General features: G+C 49.7%; 1 protein-coding gene across 14 annotated transcripts in view; it reads left to right on the top strand.

Moving 5' to 3' along the window:
- SLC39A5 (solute carrier family 39 member 5) overlaps positions 1-17,980 on the top strand; it is a 275,804-nt gene that overhangs the window by 137,196 nt on the left and 120,628 nt on the right. For 8 of the 14 annotated variants that reach the window (XM_086963831.1, XM_086963836.1, XM_086963841.1 and 5 more), the window contains exon 3: positions 11,207-11,441. In XM_086963831.1, coding sequence (XP_086819957.1) covers positions 11,207-11,441 — 235 coding nt within the window. The remainder of the gene's footprint in view (positions 1-11,206; positions 11,442-17,980) is intronic. The other 6 variants (XM_086963849.1, XM_086963845.1, XM_086963847.1 and 3 more) reach the window with 1 other exon arrangement.

Genomic DNA, 17,980 nt, shown 5'->3' with positions numbered 1-17,980 from the left:
CCCATGCGCACTACCAACCAAGGGAGGAGTCACCAAGAGACAAAAGACTCTCCAAGAGAAAAACAAAGTGCAATCATCCGAGCCCAACACCAGATGGCGATCTATTCATAATGTACCACTCTGCAGCCCTCTATGCCAAGAACAGATGCATACTGGTAAGTAGTCAAGTCAAGTCAAAACCACTTTATTCGATTTAGTTAAAAATCATAAAAGCATTCTACAATCACATCACAGGAAGGGCAATACAAATTCATAAGCAAATACAAAAAGCATCAATCAGTAATAATTTCATATACATAAAAGTACACGATATGAGGAAACGACAGTAATAATTAATTAATATACATTATAAAAATACATCATAAAAGGAGTAAATACTCGATAAAATAGACATTTAAAATGAGAACAACATCCATTTCAATCATCTTTACAAAACACTAATATTAACATCTTTAAGTCTTTTCCTCCTGATCCTAACCGCAGCAACAAGGTAATTGGCCACGCTAAACATGGCCAACGCAGAATCCAATAATTGGAGGTACAGGAGAGCAGGTTTTGCCTGGTAAAAAGCTTTATCCTTCAATAATGGTACCAGGTATTTCTGTCTGGGCTCAGTAAAGAAATTACAAAACAACATAAAGTGCATATTATTTTGTGTAGAAAAACTATCACAGTTGCAGACAGGGGCATCCTCCTCCTTAAACCAACCTTGACTATCACACAGAACTGTGTAAATCTGGTTAAACCGAAGTTTAACCAGAAGCCACCTATGAAAGGGGATAGTGACGATAGTGAGGTACGGTTGGATGGTAAGACGCGTAATGGTCAGGTAGTGGGCTCTGACCGTGGGCTTAAGTAGTTGGCGTTCCTCCCTCTCCACATTTTTCATTGCTATAAAATTGGCCTTCACCCAAGCTAAATCTGATTTCTTAAGACCCTGAGGGGCCAGAAAAATATCAGGACGGCCCAGGTCCAGAGAGCACTTTTGTATATATGAAAGCCAAATGATGTTTTTATAATTATCTAGTTTTAAACAGTCCACCAGTATTTGATGATTTAGACCCAAGTTTTTATTGGTCCAAAGCCTTATCCAAAGCAAGATAGGAGCCATAAGAAGGGTGTCCGATATATATCCAAGCCCAACTTCCTGGTGGACCGAGAACGTGGCTGTAGATTGGGGAAGCCCTAAGGTGGAACGCAGGAATTTATTTTCTTCCCTTTGAACTGGTTCACTATTTACATAGCCCCACAGACCCGAGCCGTACCTGGCTATTGCCAATGATTTTGCCCTGTACAAGTTAAGTAAGGCACCTGTTGGCTTCCCGCCCAGTCTCCGAGCAAAACTTAGGATAGCAGTGGCTGAGCTTCTAACCGCTTTGGTTTTAGCTACAATTTGCGGAGCCCAGCTCCCCTTGGAGTCAAAAATTACACCCAGGTATGTAAAAATTTTAACATTAGTGATCACGTCACCGTTGCAGTAGAACTGTCTGGAGTTGTTTTTACCAGCCCCAAAAACCATGACGTGTGATTTGGAGTTGTTTATCACTAGGTCTAATGATAACATAAAATCATTAAAAGCATTTAAAAGTTTTTGTAGACCTATGGGAGTCCGAGCTATTAAAGCGGCATCATCCGCGTACAGGAGAACCGGAATACGAGTTTCCCCTGCACGCGGAGTATCCAAGGTAGCAGTTAAAAGAGTTTCCTCAAGTGAATTTATATACAAGGTGAAGAGCATGGGAGCAAGAATGCAACCCTGCCGCACGCCCCTGCTAGATTTGAACCAAGCGGTACGATTACCTTCTTGGTCCATTCTGATTGAAGCTTTCAGATCTTTGTGTAATTCTGCCAAAAAATATACAAGGGGGGGATCAAGACCCAGCTTTAACAACATAGTCCACAGCCGAGCTCTATTCACCAAATCAAAAGCTGTGGACAGGTCCATAAAAGCAACAAAAATTGACCCTTTTTTAACAGTTGTGTATTTCGAAATTAACAAATGAAGATTTAAGCATTGGTCCTCAGTCCCTCTCCCAGCACGAAACCCATATTGGGCATCAACTAGAATATTATTATCTGTGGACCAGGTGTTAATTCTAGCAAGCAGGACTTTGCCCAGAATCTTCATTGAAGAATCCAATAACGAAATTGGTCGAAAACACTTTGGGTCGCTTCTTAGGCCCTTTTTAAAAATAGGTACTATAATGGCACATGACCATGTTTTTGGAAAACCCCCCTCATACACACAATTAAAAACATTAGCTAAAATCTCAGCCCACATCTCCGAGTTAAGTTTGTATAGGTCCGGGGGAACCCCATCCGGGCCCGGGGCTTTATTAGCAGCTGAGCCTAAAATTGCCAGCTCTACTTCTGATTTAGTAAAATCTAAATTAATGGGAGAAAATGGGGAGTAAGGTATTTTAAACACCTCGGCAATTTCATTGGAACCATATATATTAGAAAAATGGTTAATCCAGTCAGCTTCAGATATGTTAATTTCAAGATCCAAATTGTTTGTGTGAGAGAACAACGGATTATTAATTATAGCCCAAAATTTGGAGCTATGTTTAAGGGTTATGGGGTCCATCAAGGAGTCCCAGGCTTCATCTTTGATGGCTTTTTTTCGAAGTTTGACTGCCAAAGCATATTGTCTTCTTAGATCTGCCACCAAAGTCCTATCTCTAGGCGATTGTTTAAGTCCTTTCAGCAGGGCTGAGTGTGCCTGTGAGCAAGAGTGGTCAAACCATCTATACACTGTGACAGAACCCCTCCCTGGTTTGACTCTAAGCTCCTTTTCCACTCTAGCACAGATAGCTTCAAAGGCCCTCACAACTTCCCCTCCCCTCATCTCTCTATTCCTACATTTCTCAATTTCGACTCCCATATCTTGCACAATGAGACCATGAAAATCCTCTGGACAGACTTTACACCATTTAAGGCGTCTGCCCTGGTCTTTACTCCTCACGTCCCTTATAGAGGTAGCCCTTACTACTCCTTTATACAAACCAGAAAGAGCATCCAGAACCAATAACACAGGGTTGTGGTCACTAAATCCACTAACAATTGCGTTATAAAACAATACATAACGAAGGAGCCCTGGGGACATAAAAAAGTAGTCAATAATCGATTCACTGCCCCTTGCGTTGTACGTGACCACACGGTTTATTGTATCTGAGAACCCTGGTTCATATAGGTCATTTGATGAGAGCAAGTTTTCCATCGCCACACCCTTTGAGCTATGTTCAAAGTGTGGCGGTGAGGTGTAATCAGGACCATTTTCATCAATAATCTGGCAATGGGACTCACACAAATGAACATTAAAATCACCCATCATTATACACTGAACAAAAGTGGTTTGTTTTGACATATATTTAGTTAAAAAGTCCGATAAACCGTCTAAAACAAAATTTGGGGGTCCCCCTTGCATGGAGTTGTAACAGTTTATTAATACAATCTTATTCTTATCAGCCAAACAGATTTCCACCAGCTGGAAATAGTGAGAAGAACTGGGGATTTCTCTAACATTACCAGCAATTTTAACTGAAACAAGGAATAGCAAACCCCCTCTGTCCCTACCTGATGTGGAGCTCAGGGCATCAGCAAAAAAAGAAATGTATCCTTCTACCCAGAAACCTTTATCTTTCATCCAAGTTTCTTGTAATGCAATTATATCATGGTTCTTCACTGATTGTAACCAAATAGGATCATCTTGTTTTGCCCGTAGGCCCGCGATGTTCCATGATACTAACCGTATGTGCCCTTCCCCTAACTGTAATGGGTCGTTAATAACAGTTTCGACTCTGACAACAGGTAGAGCCACATCAGTATTGCTTGGGAGTTGGCAAGTCAGGTTATCCTGTTCAGGTACAGGTTCTAGTCATTCAATGTCTATTCTATCAGCTAATGCCGAAAACATATTTGACAATGGTAGTTCGTTGGAGGGTGTACTCCTTACAACATTTACTACACCATTAGCTTTGATTGGCTTAGTCATCCATACATTAGTATGCATGGGTGAGATAAGATTGTCCTCTGCCCAAGTATTATCAATAGACTGTAACTTGATGTTCTCATTTACAACTGGCCTATAAGGTCGGGGATAAAAGAAACCAAGGGGCATCGCCCGAACCCCTTTACTTACAGGATCCAGAGGGGAATCATCCCAGAAAAGTCGACTCGCGACATTCTTTGATTTAAAATTTACAATGACACAGTCTCCAGATACCTCTTTCTTGCTTCTACCCACCCAGTTTACCCGTCTACTTGTTACAATGTTGTCTGCGATGTTACTTTCTCCCGTGCAGTTGGCATTGCACCATTTTTTAACGTGCCTAAGCAGGGACTCATGTTGTTCTACCGCCCCGTCTTCAAGTTTAGGCACGTTAACCAAAATTGCGACAAAGGGTGTTGCATCCGGAGGTAAATTTATTGGAGGTACCCTTTTTTCAGGAGCCCCCCACTGGCCTCTAGGCCTTGTGGAGCAACTTGCACTGTGGCCAGCCTCTGTCGTGGGGATATATATTCCATTATCTACTTTCCCTTTTTGTGGCACAGGATTGACAATAGGTAAAAGAGGGATATTGACTGGTCTAGTTATGGGTGGGTCACGAACTTTAGGGGCAGTGACCTGCACAACTGATGGACATGGAGCCAAAGGCATAGAGAATGCCGGGGCCCGAGTATTAAGAACATCATTGATACGATCACATTTTGCCATAAGGTTCTTAACACAGTCCTTCAGAGTTTCATTAATATCCGAGGCAATCTGGATTAAAGCAGTCTCAAGTCTATCTGTGAACAGTTTTTCCAATAAGGCCATAATGCCTTCCTCCGTCAGAAGGGTTGGCTGGGTAGAACCAGCCATAGTTGTGGCAGACCTTCCTGCATCCCTGGGGTTCATAGGGAAGTTAGGTATCACGGTTTCAGGTAAGGCCGGGCATGGAAGAACTGTGGCAGGAAGTGACAAAGTAGGTCTACAAGCCTCAATGATGACCCGAGGCTCCAATGGTATACAATTTATGGTGGAGGAGTTCGAAGTATCAACAGTCCCAGGACTAGGAGCAAGGCCCAGTTCACGCTCGGACTCAGCAATCTGCGATGATAGTTCCCCCACCTTGGTAGTTAGGTATGTGAGTATACTTGTAGTATACTTAGGCACTTTCGCTTTAGCTTCATCAGCCGCTGGTGTTGCCAATTTGCGCTTACCCATTACGGAAGATGTTAAGGACGTGGCCCGTCCCGTCCCTGGTCGTCCTTGGACGGCCTTAGACGGCCCGCCCTCTGCCTGGGCTCCGCCCGCGCGCGTCCCGCGACGCGGAGGGGTTGGCCCGCCTTTGTAGTGCCTCCGGGCGCGCTGGCTGCGGGAACCGGAAGTGCACGCAAAGCCCGCTGGGAGCTGTAGTCTCCAGCCGCCGAGTTGGTGATGGCGGCGAGACCTACAGCGTTCCTGGACCCAGGGGCAGAGGCTGCGTGTAGCGAGATGTCCAGGTAGGGTTCTGCAGGCAAGAAAGCCTCCCGCTCCACCGAGGGGCTGGCCCGCCTTTGTAGCGCCTCCGGGCGCGCTGGCTGCGGGAACCGGAAGTGCACGCAAAGCCCGCTGGGAGCTGTAGTCTCCAGCCGCCGAGTTGGTGATGGCGGCGAGACCTACAGCGCTCCTGGACCCAGGGGCAGAGGCTGCGTGTAGCGAGATGTCCAGGTAGGGTTCTGCAGGCAAGAAAGCCTCCCGCTCCACCGAGGGGCTGGCCCGCCTTTGTAGCGCCTCCGTGCGCGCTGGCTGCGGGAACCGGAAGTGCACGCAAAGCCCGCTGGGAGCTGTAGTCTCCAGCCGCCGAGTTGGTGATGGCGGCGAGACCTACAGCGTTCCTGGACCCAGGGGCAGAGGCTGCGTGTAGCGAGATGTCCAGGTAGAGTTCTGCAGGCAAGAAAGCCTCCCGCTCCACCGAGGGGCTGGCCCGCCTTTGTAGCGCCTCCGGGCGCGCTGGCTGCGGGAACCGGAAGTGCACGCAAAGCCCGCTGGGAGCTGTAGTCTCCAGCCGCCGAGTTGGTGATGGCGGCGAGACCTACAGCGTTCCTGGACCCAGGGGCAGAGGCTGCGTGTAGCGAGATGTCCAGGTAGGGTTCTGCAGGCAAGAAAGCCTCCCGCTCCACCGAGGGGCTGGCCCGCCTTTGTAGCGCCTCCGGGCGCGCTGGCTGCGGGAACCGGAAGTGCACGCAAAGCCCGCTGGGAGCTGTAGTCTCCAGCCGCCGAGTTGGTGATGGCGGCGAGACCTACAGCGTTCCTGGACCCAGGGGCAGAGGCTGCGTGTAGCGAGATGTCCAGGTAGGGTTCTGCAGGCAAGAAAGCCTCCCGCTCCACCGAGGGGCTGGCCCGCCTTTGTAGCGCCTCCGGGCGCGCTGGCTGCGGGAACCGGAAGTGCACGCAAAGCCCGCTGGGAGCTGTAGTCTCCAGCCGCCGAGTTGGTGATGGCGGCGAGACCTACAGCGTTCCTGGACCCAGGGGCAGAGGCTGCGTGTAGCGAGATGTCCAGGTAGGGTTCTGCAGGCAAGAAAGCCTCCCGCTCCACCGAGGGGCTGGCCCGCCTTTGTAGCGCCTCCGGGCGCGCTGGCTGCGGGAACCGGAAGTGCACGCAAAGCCCGCTGGGAGCTGTAGTCTCCAGCCGCCGAGTTGGTGATGGCGGCGAGACCTACAGCGTTCCTGGACCCAGGGGCAGAGGCTGCGTGTAGCGAGATGTCCAGGTAGGGTTCTGCAGGCAAGAAAGCCTCCCCTGGTAAGTAGCATATTCCTTCTTTTGAGGGGGGAGGTATTTTTGTGGGACTTACCTGATGGATGACTTTAAGCGTGAAAGTGAGCGCCGAACGACACCACCTACCGGCACGCAAAGGTACTGCTCGAAAAATTTACAGATTCAATCTAACTCTTGGGGAATATTTTTATATTTACAAATGTAACAATTGGGTGTTTGTGGCTGCAAAAATGTTTTTTTTGCAATATAATAAACCCATTTTGCGATTGAGTGACAGGTTGCTAAATCGCAAATGGGTCCTGAAGGGCATAACAAATCATTATTTGGAAGGAACATGTTTAGGACAATCCTATCCAAGCCGGGATTTTTTTATGGTCTGTACCAATGTTTTACAACCCAAATCTGGTTGCAAAACATTGAAGTTTTACTGACTCCCAACATGAAGTGGTAAGCCATTTGCAAAAAGGGAGGTGCCAGATAAGGCTTATTTTAAAAATGTATATGTATATTTAAAAAGCTGTCGCAGACATGGTGGTCTGCTGAAACTAGTAAGCCACTATGCCTATGATGGCCACCAACCGTCCGTAGTGAGTATCTATCTATCTATCTATCTATCTATCTATCTATCTATCTATCTATCTATCTATCTATCTATCTAGCACTGGGGGGAGGGTGCAGCTCCGAGTCAGCCGAAGAGCCAGGTCTTGAGGTTCTTCTTTAGGTGTGTAGAGTGGAAGAGCGTCTGATGTTGATCAGGAGCTTGTTCCAGGCCACGATGTAGTAGAAGGCTCTTCCACCCATTCTGGCTCTGCGGATGCGCAGAGTTTGTTGATTCTGGCGTAGAGGGTGTTTCTGTAGTCCAGTCAGCTTTGTTATGAGTGTGTGGGTGACAGTCTTTCTGGATTCGGGGGGATCCATTTGAAGGTCTTGCGAAGGATGCGGAGGGTGTTGAAGCAGGTGGAGGTGATGGCATTGATCTGTCAGGTCATGTTGAGAGAGGAATAGAGTATGATGCCGAGGTTCCGGATGTGGTCCATGGCGGTGGGTTGGTTGCCAAGGGTGGTGGGCCACCAGGTGTTGTCCCATGATGAGGGGGTGGCCACGAGGACGACGACTTCTGTCTTTTCCAAGTTTAGCTTCAAACAGCTGCTGCTCATCCAGGATGCAACACCTTTCATTCCTTCCAGGAAGCCGAGTCTGGTGGTGCCAGGTTCCTTCTTGAGAGAGAGGATGAGCTGGGTGTCATCAGCGTAGGATAGTATGCGAAGTCCATGATGTCTGACGATGGCGGTGAGGGGGGCCATGTAGATGTTGAAGAGCGTGGGACTGAGCTATGATCCTTGTCGTACTCTGCAGTTGATATCTGTGGGTTCGGAGAGGAAGGGCGGAAGTCCGATTCTTTGGGTTCTGCCGGTGAGGAAGGACCAGAACCAGTTGAGGGTGGTTCACTGTATGCCGGCATTGTGGAGTCTGGCAGTGAGAGTGCGGTGCAAGACGGTTTTGAAGGCTGCGGAGAGGTCTAGTAGGATGAGGGCTGCGGTGTGGCCTTGGTTGAGGAGTGTGCGGATGTAGTCTGTGGCAGCGAGGAGGGTGGTCTCATGCTGTGATTGCTGCGGAATCCAGATTGGGAATGGTCGAAGATGGAGTTCTCTTCGATGAAGTTCGTCAGCTGGACGTTGACTATCTTCTCAGTGACTTTGGCCGCGAAGGGGAGGAGAGAGCTGGGTCGGTAGTTTTTTAGGTCCGTTGGGTCTGCAGAGGGTTTCTTGAGGAGTGGCTTGACTCGTGCGCATTTCCAGTCTTCTGGGAATGTGTCACATTCAAAGGTGGTGTTGAGGGTGCTATGACGACGGTGGCTCTGTGGAAGATGTGTGGTGGGCAGGGTTCCGTGTGGGCTCCTGAGGGAATGCTTTTCATGGTTGTGTCTTTGGTGGTTACCGGGGTCTAGGTGGAGAAGGTAGACTGGCTGTCGATGCTGAAGGAAGGAGTGGTTTCGGTGTCTGGTGTCTGTTTGCTTAAGTTGTCGTAGAGGGACTTGATTTTCAGATGGAAGTAGGAGCAAAGCTTGTGGAGAAGTCCTGGGAGGGTGTGACGTCCTTGGCTTCGCTGGGGTTTGGTGAATTCCTGGATGACGCTGAAGAGTCCCTTAGAATCGCTGGAATTAGCGAGGATTTTGTTCTAGATGAAGGTCCTTTTGGCGGATCTGATGAGTTGGTGGTACTCTGTCATGGCGTTCTTGTAGATGGTCTTCACGGTTTTGCTGTTTCTCCATCGCTTCTCGAGACATTTGCAGGTGCGTCTGGATTCTTAGAGGTCGATGGTGAACCAGGTGACCTTCATGGGGGGGCTGTCTGCTGGGGTTGTGGAGGGGGCAAGCTTGTCTGCGCAGTTTGTGATCCATCTGTGTAGTTCTTTGGCTGCACTTTGCGTCCATCGAGGTGGGAGGGGGATCATGGTTGAGGGTGGAGTTGAGTTGCTCCTCCGTGACATTGTTCCAGTTACTTTGCAGAGGGTGTGGTGTAGGTTTGTGAGTGGTGGCTTTGTCGAGAGAGAAGTGTACGAAGTGGTGTCCTTCCAGGGGGAGTCTGTGGTGTGGCTGAAGTGGATGTTGTTACCTCCTGCAAAGATGTGGTCGAGAGTGTATCCTGCCTTGTGGGTGTGGGTGGTGACTAGCTGTTTCAGTCCGATGTTGGCGAGGTTGTCCAGGAGGAGGGAGGAGTTGGGGTCAATGAGGCTGTCTAGGTGGAAGTTGGGGTTTCCTAGCAGAATGTAGTCCATTGTGGGGATGGCGTGGTGTGCGCTGCGGTCGGTGATGGTTGTGGTGAACGCAGTTCGAGGTCCGAGAGGTCTAGAGGTGAGGGTGACGCGTAGGGTCATTCTGGGGCTGGTCTGGATCTGGAAATGGAGGTGCTCTGTGGGGGATGAGGAGTCGTTCGTGCTGGAGGGGGTAGGTTGGAGGGAGTTCTTGTGCGCGATGGCGAGTCTTCCTCCAGGGTGGTTGGGGTGGTCCTTCCTCTGGATCTTGTATCCCTCTGGGATGGCGGTAGTGATGTCGGGTGCTCAGGTGGGGTTGGTCCCGGTTTCCGTGAAGAAGGCGACGTCTAGCGAGAAGGTGTCAAGGAGGTCCCAGATTTCTACTGTGTGTCTGTGCAGGGAGCGCACGTTGAGGAGGATGCATCTCAGAGCTTTGGTGGGCTGATGTCTGGTGGGAGGGTGGGGGCCATGAGGGTGCAGAGGTGGGTGAAGGGTTGTCTGCAGTGTCAGCAGGAGAACTGGCCGTGGGTGGTGTTCGATGAGACAGCTTGCAGTTGTTATTCCTTCCGGGTTTGAGTGCGTAGAGGGCAGCTGAGTCATAATGGTGGGTGGTGGAAGAACCAGGGTCCGTGGCGCTGGTCCAGGCGGGCGCAGTGGGGCTTGCCTTCGGTGTGCCAGCAGCACAACCGTACAGCTGCTACCATTAAATAGGGATCAGGGGAGGTAAATGCAGCTGCGAGGCACAAGCGGGAACCGGCAGGGGGGAGGGTCCGCGGATGCAGCAGCGGTGGGAAAAGAGCAGCACAACGGGCACAGAGAAACGGAGGACACAACAAAGGCACAAAATAAAAAAAACCAGAAAAACAGGTGCAGTAACAATGACAACAGAAAAGACCGACAAAAGACAGTAAACAGGGAAGGCTGGCCAGCAGATGAGCAAGCTTCTGCCACTGAACCACCAGTGGTGAGACGCAGGCAGGAGCCTGCGGGTGGAGGAGGGTCTCGAACACCTACCTGAGCAGTGAGGTGTGGGGGGCAGCGGCAGCAACGCAATGACGGAGCTGCTGGGGCAGAGAGCAGAGTTCCCTGTCCAGGAGGTCAGAGGTCTTGCTCCCGATCTCTCTAAATATTGATGAGTTAGGTCGGATTGTGACCCACTATGAACTAGCCTATTTTTTACTTCAGTATTTTAAAAAAATTCCACACTGATCACACAAATACTGTTTGCGATGTGAAACCAGTATTTTGCGTCCATCTGCCCCTTATGTGGGGACATTAATTCTTGGTAGTATCCCTAAAGTACTGCATTTGTTTCAGATGGTACTAAATTGGTACTGAACATTAGTATCAGCATATATCAAAGATTACATTTATTTATGGTATATTTCAAAATGAGGAATAGTTTGTCCTTTCTATTAAGTGTTAGTGCCTTATTTTGTTTTTTCTTTGCATGTTTAACCTTTCTACTTTGTATTTTTGATAGGTAAAATGTTACCTTTTCTTATTTGGTTTTGAACAATAATTAATTGAATACTTATTCTTGATATAATGTTAATTTTTAAATTGCCTTGAAACACTCTAAGTAGACATTTTATGAACTTTACTGTTCTGACTTAAAAACCTTTTTAAACACAAATGTGAGTTATCAAGTTCTCCAGATATCTTTCCTGTAACATCACGAGCAAATATTCACTAATATGTTTCAGCAGGTCTCAGGCTGTGAAAATTTGGACAAAGCGAACAACGGCTAAGCCAGAAAAAACCCACATAGTTCAGACGACGACCGAAACTGGGAGGGAGTTGGCCAACTCCGGCAATGTATGGAATCCACAGTCTTGGAGCAGACAAGAACAAGTGCAGGTCGGCCATCACTGGGCCAAGAACAATATAATTGAGAAGCTCTTACTAATGGACCACTCTAACTACAGCCACCTGCACGGAGATGTGAGATGCCATTTTAGACCCATTCCTTCTCTGACGGGACATGGCTTACTTTTGAATTCTACACTTTTCAATGCTTAAAAGAAATATGTATCTTTATTGCAGGATGATCTTGTTTGTGCCAACACGAATAGCCAATAATCCATTTCCATAATTCTCTTGAAAATGGTAAGCTGTTTGACATCCATTTCTAAAGTTCTTGCCCACAGCAAACTGTGATATAGAGGCAGAGTAGTGGTATTAATTTCTCCCGCTTAAAATTCATCAGACGAATCAAGACCAAAAAGAGGGAGAATGGCTCCTTTGTCGCAGATTGCTGAGCAGACCTGGGAGCAGATGCCAGCCCAGATGTCAGGTTAACTGACTTGGAGGGATAGTGTTTTTCATGTACAAAATATAAAATCTACTTTGAATTGCCAGCAATTTGAAAGCGCCAACAGGATAGGTAGGTGATATTGGTAAATGTGCAAAGATGTCTCAGCAAGTTGTAATCAACTCCATCTTTTTCCCAGTCATAAAATCATTGCAGATAAGCTAGGGAGAGAGAGCTGCGTCCAACGTAATCTTTATATTTTATTAAATACTTGGAGGGAAGGATGTTAATGTTAGGAATTTTTCAGTGCATTTTCCACCCACATATCTGCTCCCAAGTCCTCTTAGTATTATTTTTGTCCCTATACTCTTTCCCTGGAACTTAAGAATGTCATATCAATGTTACTTGCACTTGGTAACTCATTTTCTGGTGGATACTGTATCCATCAGCACATTTCTCAACTTTTGATTGACTCCGTAAGCTAATGCAATAGCTTCTACACTCTGGTTCGTGGCATAATCGGATGCCTTTGTAACTCCATCCCACTCCGGCATATTATTACTTAGCTGAATGTAGGCACCGCCCATGTATGCTCTGTTTTGCCATACCCTCCGACACTGACCGGAGCTGTAAAATTGAAATGGTTAGTGGCAGTGAGCAAATACTTTTTTTTGATAAACAATTTTATTTATTTTTGACATGGTAACAAAAACCAGCAATATAGCATAGTACAATAAGAGCGACAATTCCCACTTGGTTGGATGGTTAACCTTTGTCTTGCATGACCTTGTAAAGTCTCATATGGTACAGACATTTAAGCAAGCGACACAAATTTCAGCCATGGGACCCAACCATTTGCCCCATATCCTGCAGTAATTCTTCGGGCATCCCCGCGCTTCATACATAGGTTTTTCCTGTGTAGCACACCAGTCTTCCCCCCTCCTGCCATTTCACGAGGCTAGGTGGAATAGGACGTTTCCAGTTTGCGGCTATGTCCCGCTTAGATACAACCATAGCCATGTTAAAAAACTGCTTCTCGTTTCTGGACCCATCCAGCCAGTCTTTGATACCCAGGACGTGTGCAGTGGGTCATAGGGGACTTCCCAACCCAAGACTTCCGTGAGCTCCTCTTCAATGCCCCTCCCGAATTGTGCCAGCTGGGGACATGCCCAGACCATATGGAAGTAATCCGCCTAGTCTTGGCTGCAGTGCCTGCAGGAGGCAGTTAGAGATAGGCCTGCCCTGTGAAGGCGTGCAGGTGTTAAGTAGGAGGCGCTCAAGTAGTGTAGGTGAATCAGGCGGAGTCTAGCCGATGCAGTGACTGTCTTAGGCGCCATTAGTGCATCCCTCCAATCCTCCTTCTCCAGTGGACCCACCCATTCCTTTCACTGGTTTCTGAGCCGGTCCAGTGTGGTTGGGGTGTTCTTGGTTAATGTGTGGTAGATACAGGAGATGTCCCCCCTTCCCCAGATTCTCCATCATAATCTGCTCCTCTGGTGGGATATTTTCTGGTACTGCTGGTACTGCTGTGCCATCTGATATATGTGAGTGGAGAGCATGATGCAGCTGCAGGTACCTGTAAAATTGTGACCAGTGTAAGAAATACCTGGATTGTAGGTCCTGGAAGGAGCATATGTGACCGCTGGCCCACACATCCCTGAGCTGGGAGGTCCCTATAAGGTCCCAAGACCGAAATCCCTTTAGCCCACTAACCTCCTTGAGCCATGTACCATGCCAGAGCAGCGTGTGTTGGATTAATTTATGCTTCCGTTAGGTGTGGTGCAGTGATGCCTGCCAGGCCAGAAGAACGGTGCATGTCAGTTCACAGGGAGCGCCGCTCGAGCTGAGTCCTGGCACCTCCCACCGCCGCCTCAGCACTCCCCGGGTATTACAGGAGCTGCAGGACTCTCACAGGTCGCTGGAGTCGCACCCGATGGGTTGGGGCTCCATTGGTCAGCAGCCACACTCTGGATCTGGCAGGACTGACGGGGGGAATGGGTGGCACCATGGATGATCCTACCCTCCGCCACCCGAAACTGTGGCTGAAACTGCAGTCTCTCCGCAGCACGGCCCAAGGCCAGGCTCGGGCCGCGGGAAGTGGTCCAAGTTTGGCAGCGTGGGCCCAGGTGATTGACAGCCAGCAAGGCCCAGAGGAGGCACCACAGGAGCGAGAAAAGGGGAACAGTAAAGGGGGCCCTCACTCAGGACTCCACGCTGCTTGATGGATGCAGCCGGTTCCCCTCCCCCAACAAGCAGCCCACAGTTAACAGGGAGTGCCACTCAGGCTGGGTCCCGGCACCTCCAGCTGCCGCCTCCGCACCCAACAGGTATTTCAGGAGCCACCTGACTCTCATGGCCGGCGGAGTTGCGCCCGGTAGGTTGGGGCACCGCTGGCCAGCAGTCACGCTCTGGGTCCGCCAGGGCCGGCGGGAGGGTGGGGGCCACTGGCACCACGGATGATCCTGCTCTCCGCCGCCCGAAATGCTGGTCAAAACCACAGTCTCGCTGCAGCGCGACCCTCGGCCAGGCCCCCGCGGCATCAGGCTATTGCCCCATCACAGGGCTCTGTCGATGGCCGTGCGCCACACCCTTAATCTTCGGCTCATGAGGGGCCAGTCACGAACCTCACAGGCTCCTCCCGTTGGACAGCCGTCGATCCTCCGGGTCACCCGGCACCACAGTGGGTCACTCCCACAGGCCCTTGATCTCCAGACAGGGGGGTAAGACAAGACACCCCCGCCTGAGGCCCGCAAGGCATACGATCCCGGGATCCCACTGGGGGAGGAGGCCTCCCTATGTGCTGTGTGAGCGGACGACCAGTCAGGCCACAAGGGAGAAGCAGCAGGTCCGTCGTGTGTGGGTGCCTCTTCGTGTCACCGGGTGCCCGGTCACCGCAGTATTCCTAGGCCACAGGTGGTTTGAATGTGGGTCACCGTCTCCACACGACGAAGTAGGGTAGTGCATCGCGGTCCAGAGAACAGGCGCCGACATTTTTGGTTTAAATTTCTTTTATTGATTTTATCCACAAAAGAAACAAATGAGTCCACGTGCTCCACAATCATCGGGTAACAACCAGAATATTATTGCCATGTAGTTTAGGCAGAAAAAACAACAAACAAGAATACAAAACCTCCCTCCCCCCCTACCTCTCTCCTCCTCCTCAAAAAAAGGTGAACTTGTGTTAACAAGAATAATGTGGCTCCATAGATATATCCCAAAGGTGTCTACATGTCCGGTGTGGCAGGCGTGGGCGCCGGCGCTGGGTCTGTCAGTCGTAGTTATCTAAGATATTTGGGACAAGTAAGCTCTGTAAATTCTGATGTCAAAAGTGCTAAAAGGAGAGCCCAAAGTTCATGGAATGAGGCCCGGGATTAGTCAAGGAGAGAGAGATCTTTTCCATCTCTAAAATGGACCACAGCTTATGTAACCAGCCTAGTCGGTGGTCACTGTCGTGGAGCCCCAGAGTGTGAGAATGTTCTCAACTGCTGCTCCCAGAGTTAGGGCCATTTGCTTGCCTGTCCAAGAATGAAACGGAAAGGTGAGGGCATTAGGAAGGGGAAGGAGGATATATGCTGGGAATCTCGGGATCTGTGTTCCGAAGTGGGAGTCAATCTCATCCAATATTTGTGGGCAGTATGTCCCTAAAGAAGGGCAATCCCAGAGCAGGTGGGTAAGAGTACCCGGCACGCCGCAGCCCCTCCAGCACAACTGGCTACGCGAGGGATTGCCCCTGTGGAGCCGTACCGGGGTTAAATACCAGTAGGTGGCCAGTTTAGTGGCTGATTCAATGGAAGCGACATTGCGGGCCATGCATCGGGCTCGGTGGTAAATGTCCCTCCATTCTTTCACCGAAAGTTCCCTTCCCAGTTCACTCTCCCAATGCAATTGCCCAGGGGATTTCTCAGTGTCAAGGGGGGACCTCACAAATTTATATAGGTCGGATGTCAAATGTGCGTCGCTATGTCTTGTGATTAACCACTTCTCAAACGGCGTGAGCAGCCTTTCCGCACCCCCAGCACCCCTTCCTGCAGCACCCAATGTCTGATTTGTAGATAGTGGTATTGCTCCACTTCAGGAAGCCCGAACTCAGTGCGGAACTCCACAAACAGGCGTGGGCCGGAAAGATCAAAGAAGTGCCTTATGGAGCGTGTAGTTTCTGTCATCTAGTGTTGAAATTCACCATAGTCTAAGCCAGGTGTAAAATCTGGGTTCTTTACAATGGGCATGATGGGGATGAGAAGGTTGTAAGTTCTCTAACTGTCGCCGTCCTATCCCAGGCTGCCATGATGGGCCGGGTCACCTCCGATAAATATAAATTGCGGTGTCGACCCTGACGAGGGAGAAAGGGGACTCCCCCCTCCCCCACAGTGTGCAGGCTGCAAGGGCTCATTCCATAAATAACCAATGTTTTGTCGGACTCTGGCGAGACCACTCTACCAATGTCCTAAACTGAGCCGCCCGCAGTATGGTATACCCAATCCTCCCTCCACCGGATCCCTTTATGTGAGATTGCAACGCATCTGAGCTCTTTCGTCTCACCAGATAAAGCGTTCTATGTCCCTTTGCAGGGCCCGTAGGACCCCTGTGGGGGGCATCAACGGGAGGGTGTGAAAAATATAGAGAATTTGAGGCAAAAGCACCATCTTCACAGCTGCTATCCGTCCAAGCCACGAAAGGGAGTGAGGCCTTCATCTATGGAGGGAGTCTCGCACTAGTTTCAAAAGTAGCGAGTAGTTTAGCTGTCTGGTGAGAGAAATGGTGGGAGCCACCCGGAGGCCCAGGTAGGTGATGGCATCATGGACCCATTGGATCTGAAAATTCTGCTGAAGGTGTTCCAGCATCTCGGGCTCTAATGACAGGTTGAGAGCTTGTGACTTATGCACATTTACCTGAAAGCCTGAGGCCAGAGCGAATCGGGCTAGTTCGTCCAAAAATGCCGGGAAGGAGTTCCGAGGGTGTTCTAAGGTCGCTACCACGTCATCGGCATAGAGGCAGAGTTTATGTTCTGACTCCCCAAAGAACACCCCTCGTATAGATGGGTCATCCCGGATGCGTAGGGCTAGTGGCTCCATATAGAGGGCAAAAAGGAGCAGCGACAGCGGGCAGCCTTGCCTGGTCTCTCTACCTATTGGGAAGGCTGCTGACACCACACCATTCACACGCACCGTGGCGGTAGGATTCGCATAGCTCTGAAAGATCCAGGCAATAAAGCGTTCGGGTAGCCCAAAATGAAGCAAGGTTGCCCAGAGATATGGCCAATGGACCCTATCAAACACTTTTTTGGCGTCGACTGAAAGGATCATGCGTTCTGCCGGGAAGCGCTCTGATCTGCGGAAATGCTTTTTAGTATTATCCGAGCACTGTCGCCCGGAGACAAAGCCCGAGTGATCCGGGTCTATCAGGCAGGGAAGATGCTTGGAGAGCCTGGCCGCCAGGATGCCTGTGAAAATCTTTAAGTTAAGAAGAGATATTGGGCAGTACGAGCAGCAGAGGTGAGGATCCTTCCAAGGCCTGGATATCACAGTTATTAAGGCCTCTAGCATAGAGGAAGGGAAGGTAGAAGCCTCAGACGACCAAACACGCGTAAGTAGGGGGGCTAGCGTCCCGCAAAATTTCTTGTAAAAAACGGAAGGAAACCCATCAGGGCCTGGTGATTTGTTGTCTTTAAAGTGGGCAATCGCCGAGATAACATCCTCCAACCATATGGGGGCCTCTAGATCTGCTGCCTGAGACTGCATCAATGTGGAAGTAGCCACCCCCTGCAGGTATCGAGTCGGTTCCGCGTCAGGCAAGACTTGAGACGAATAGAACGATTCATAGAATTGCCTAAATGCATCGACGATCGCAATGTCATCGCTGCTTCCCCCCCACCTGGGTCCTGTATCAGTGTCACCTTTTGTGCTTGTCGCTGGGCTCAAAGGTGGTTTGCAAGGAGGCGCCCGCAACGATCGCCCCCATATAGAAGGCATGCTTAAGATGCAAAGCCGCGTACTCCGCACGGTCGATGTATAACGCTGCGAGCTGCGCCCGAGCTGCCTTTAACCTTCTCCAGACCCTTGTGTTCCTATTCACTGGTGAATACGCTCCAACTCAACGACCTCATCTGTCAGACACTCACGCTTCTCCCTTCTGTCTCTGTTGTCGGCTGACGTATGCTAATGAAGATCCCTCTAATAACCGCCTTCATAGCCTCCCATAAAGTCATCATAGACACGGCTGGGATGTCATT

The sequence above is a fragment of the Lissotriton vulgaris genome, chromosome 1_1 (genome assembly GCF_964263255.1).
Source record: "Lissotriton vulgaris chromosome 1_1, aLisVul1.2, whole genome shotgun sequence".
NCBI lineage: Eukaryota > Metazoa > Chordata > Amphibia > Caudata > Salamandridae > Lissotriton > Lissotriton vulgaris.
Note: the sequence above shows the minus strand (reverse complement) of the source record. Positions and strands in the feature narration are given on the sequence as shown.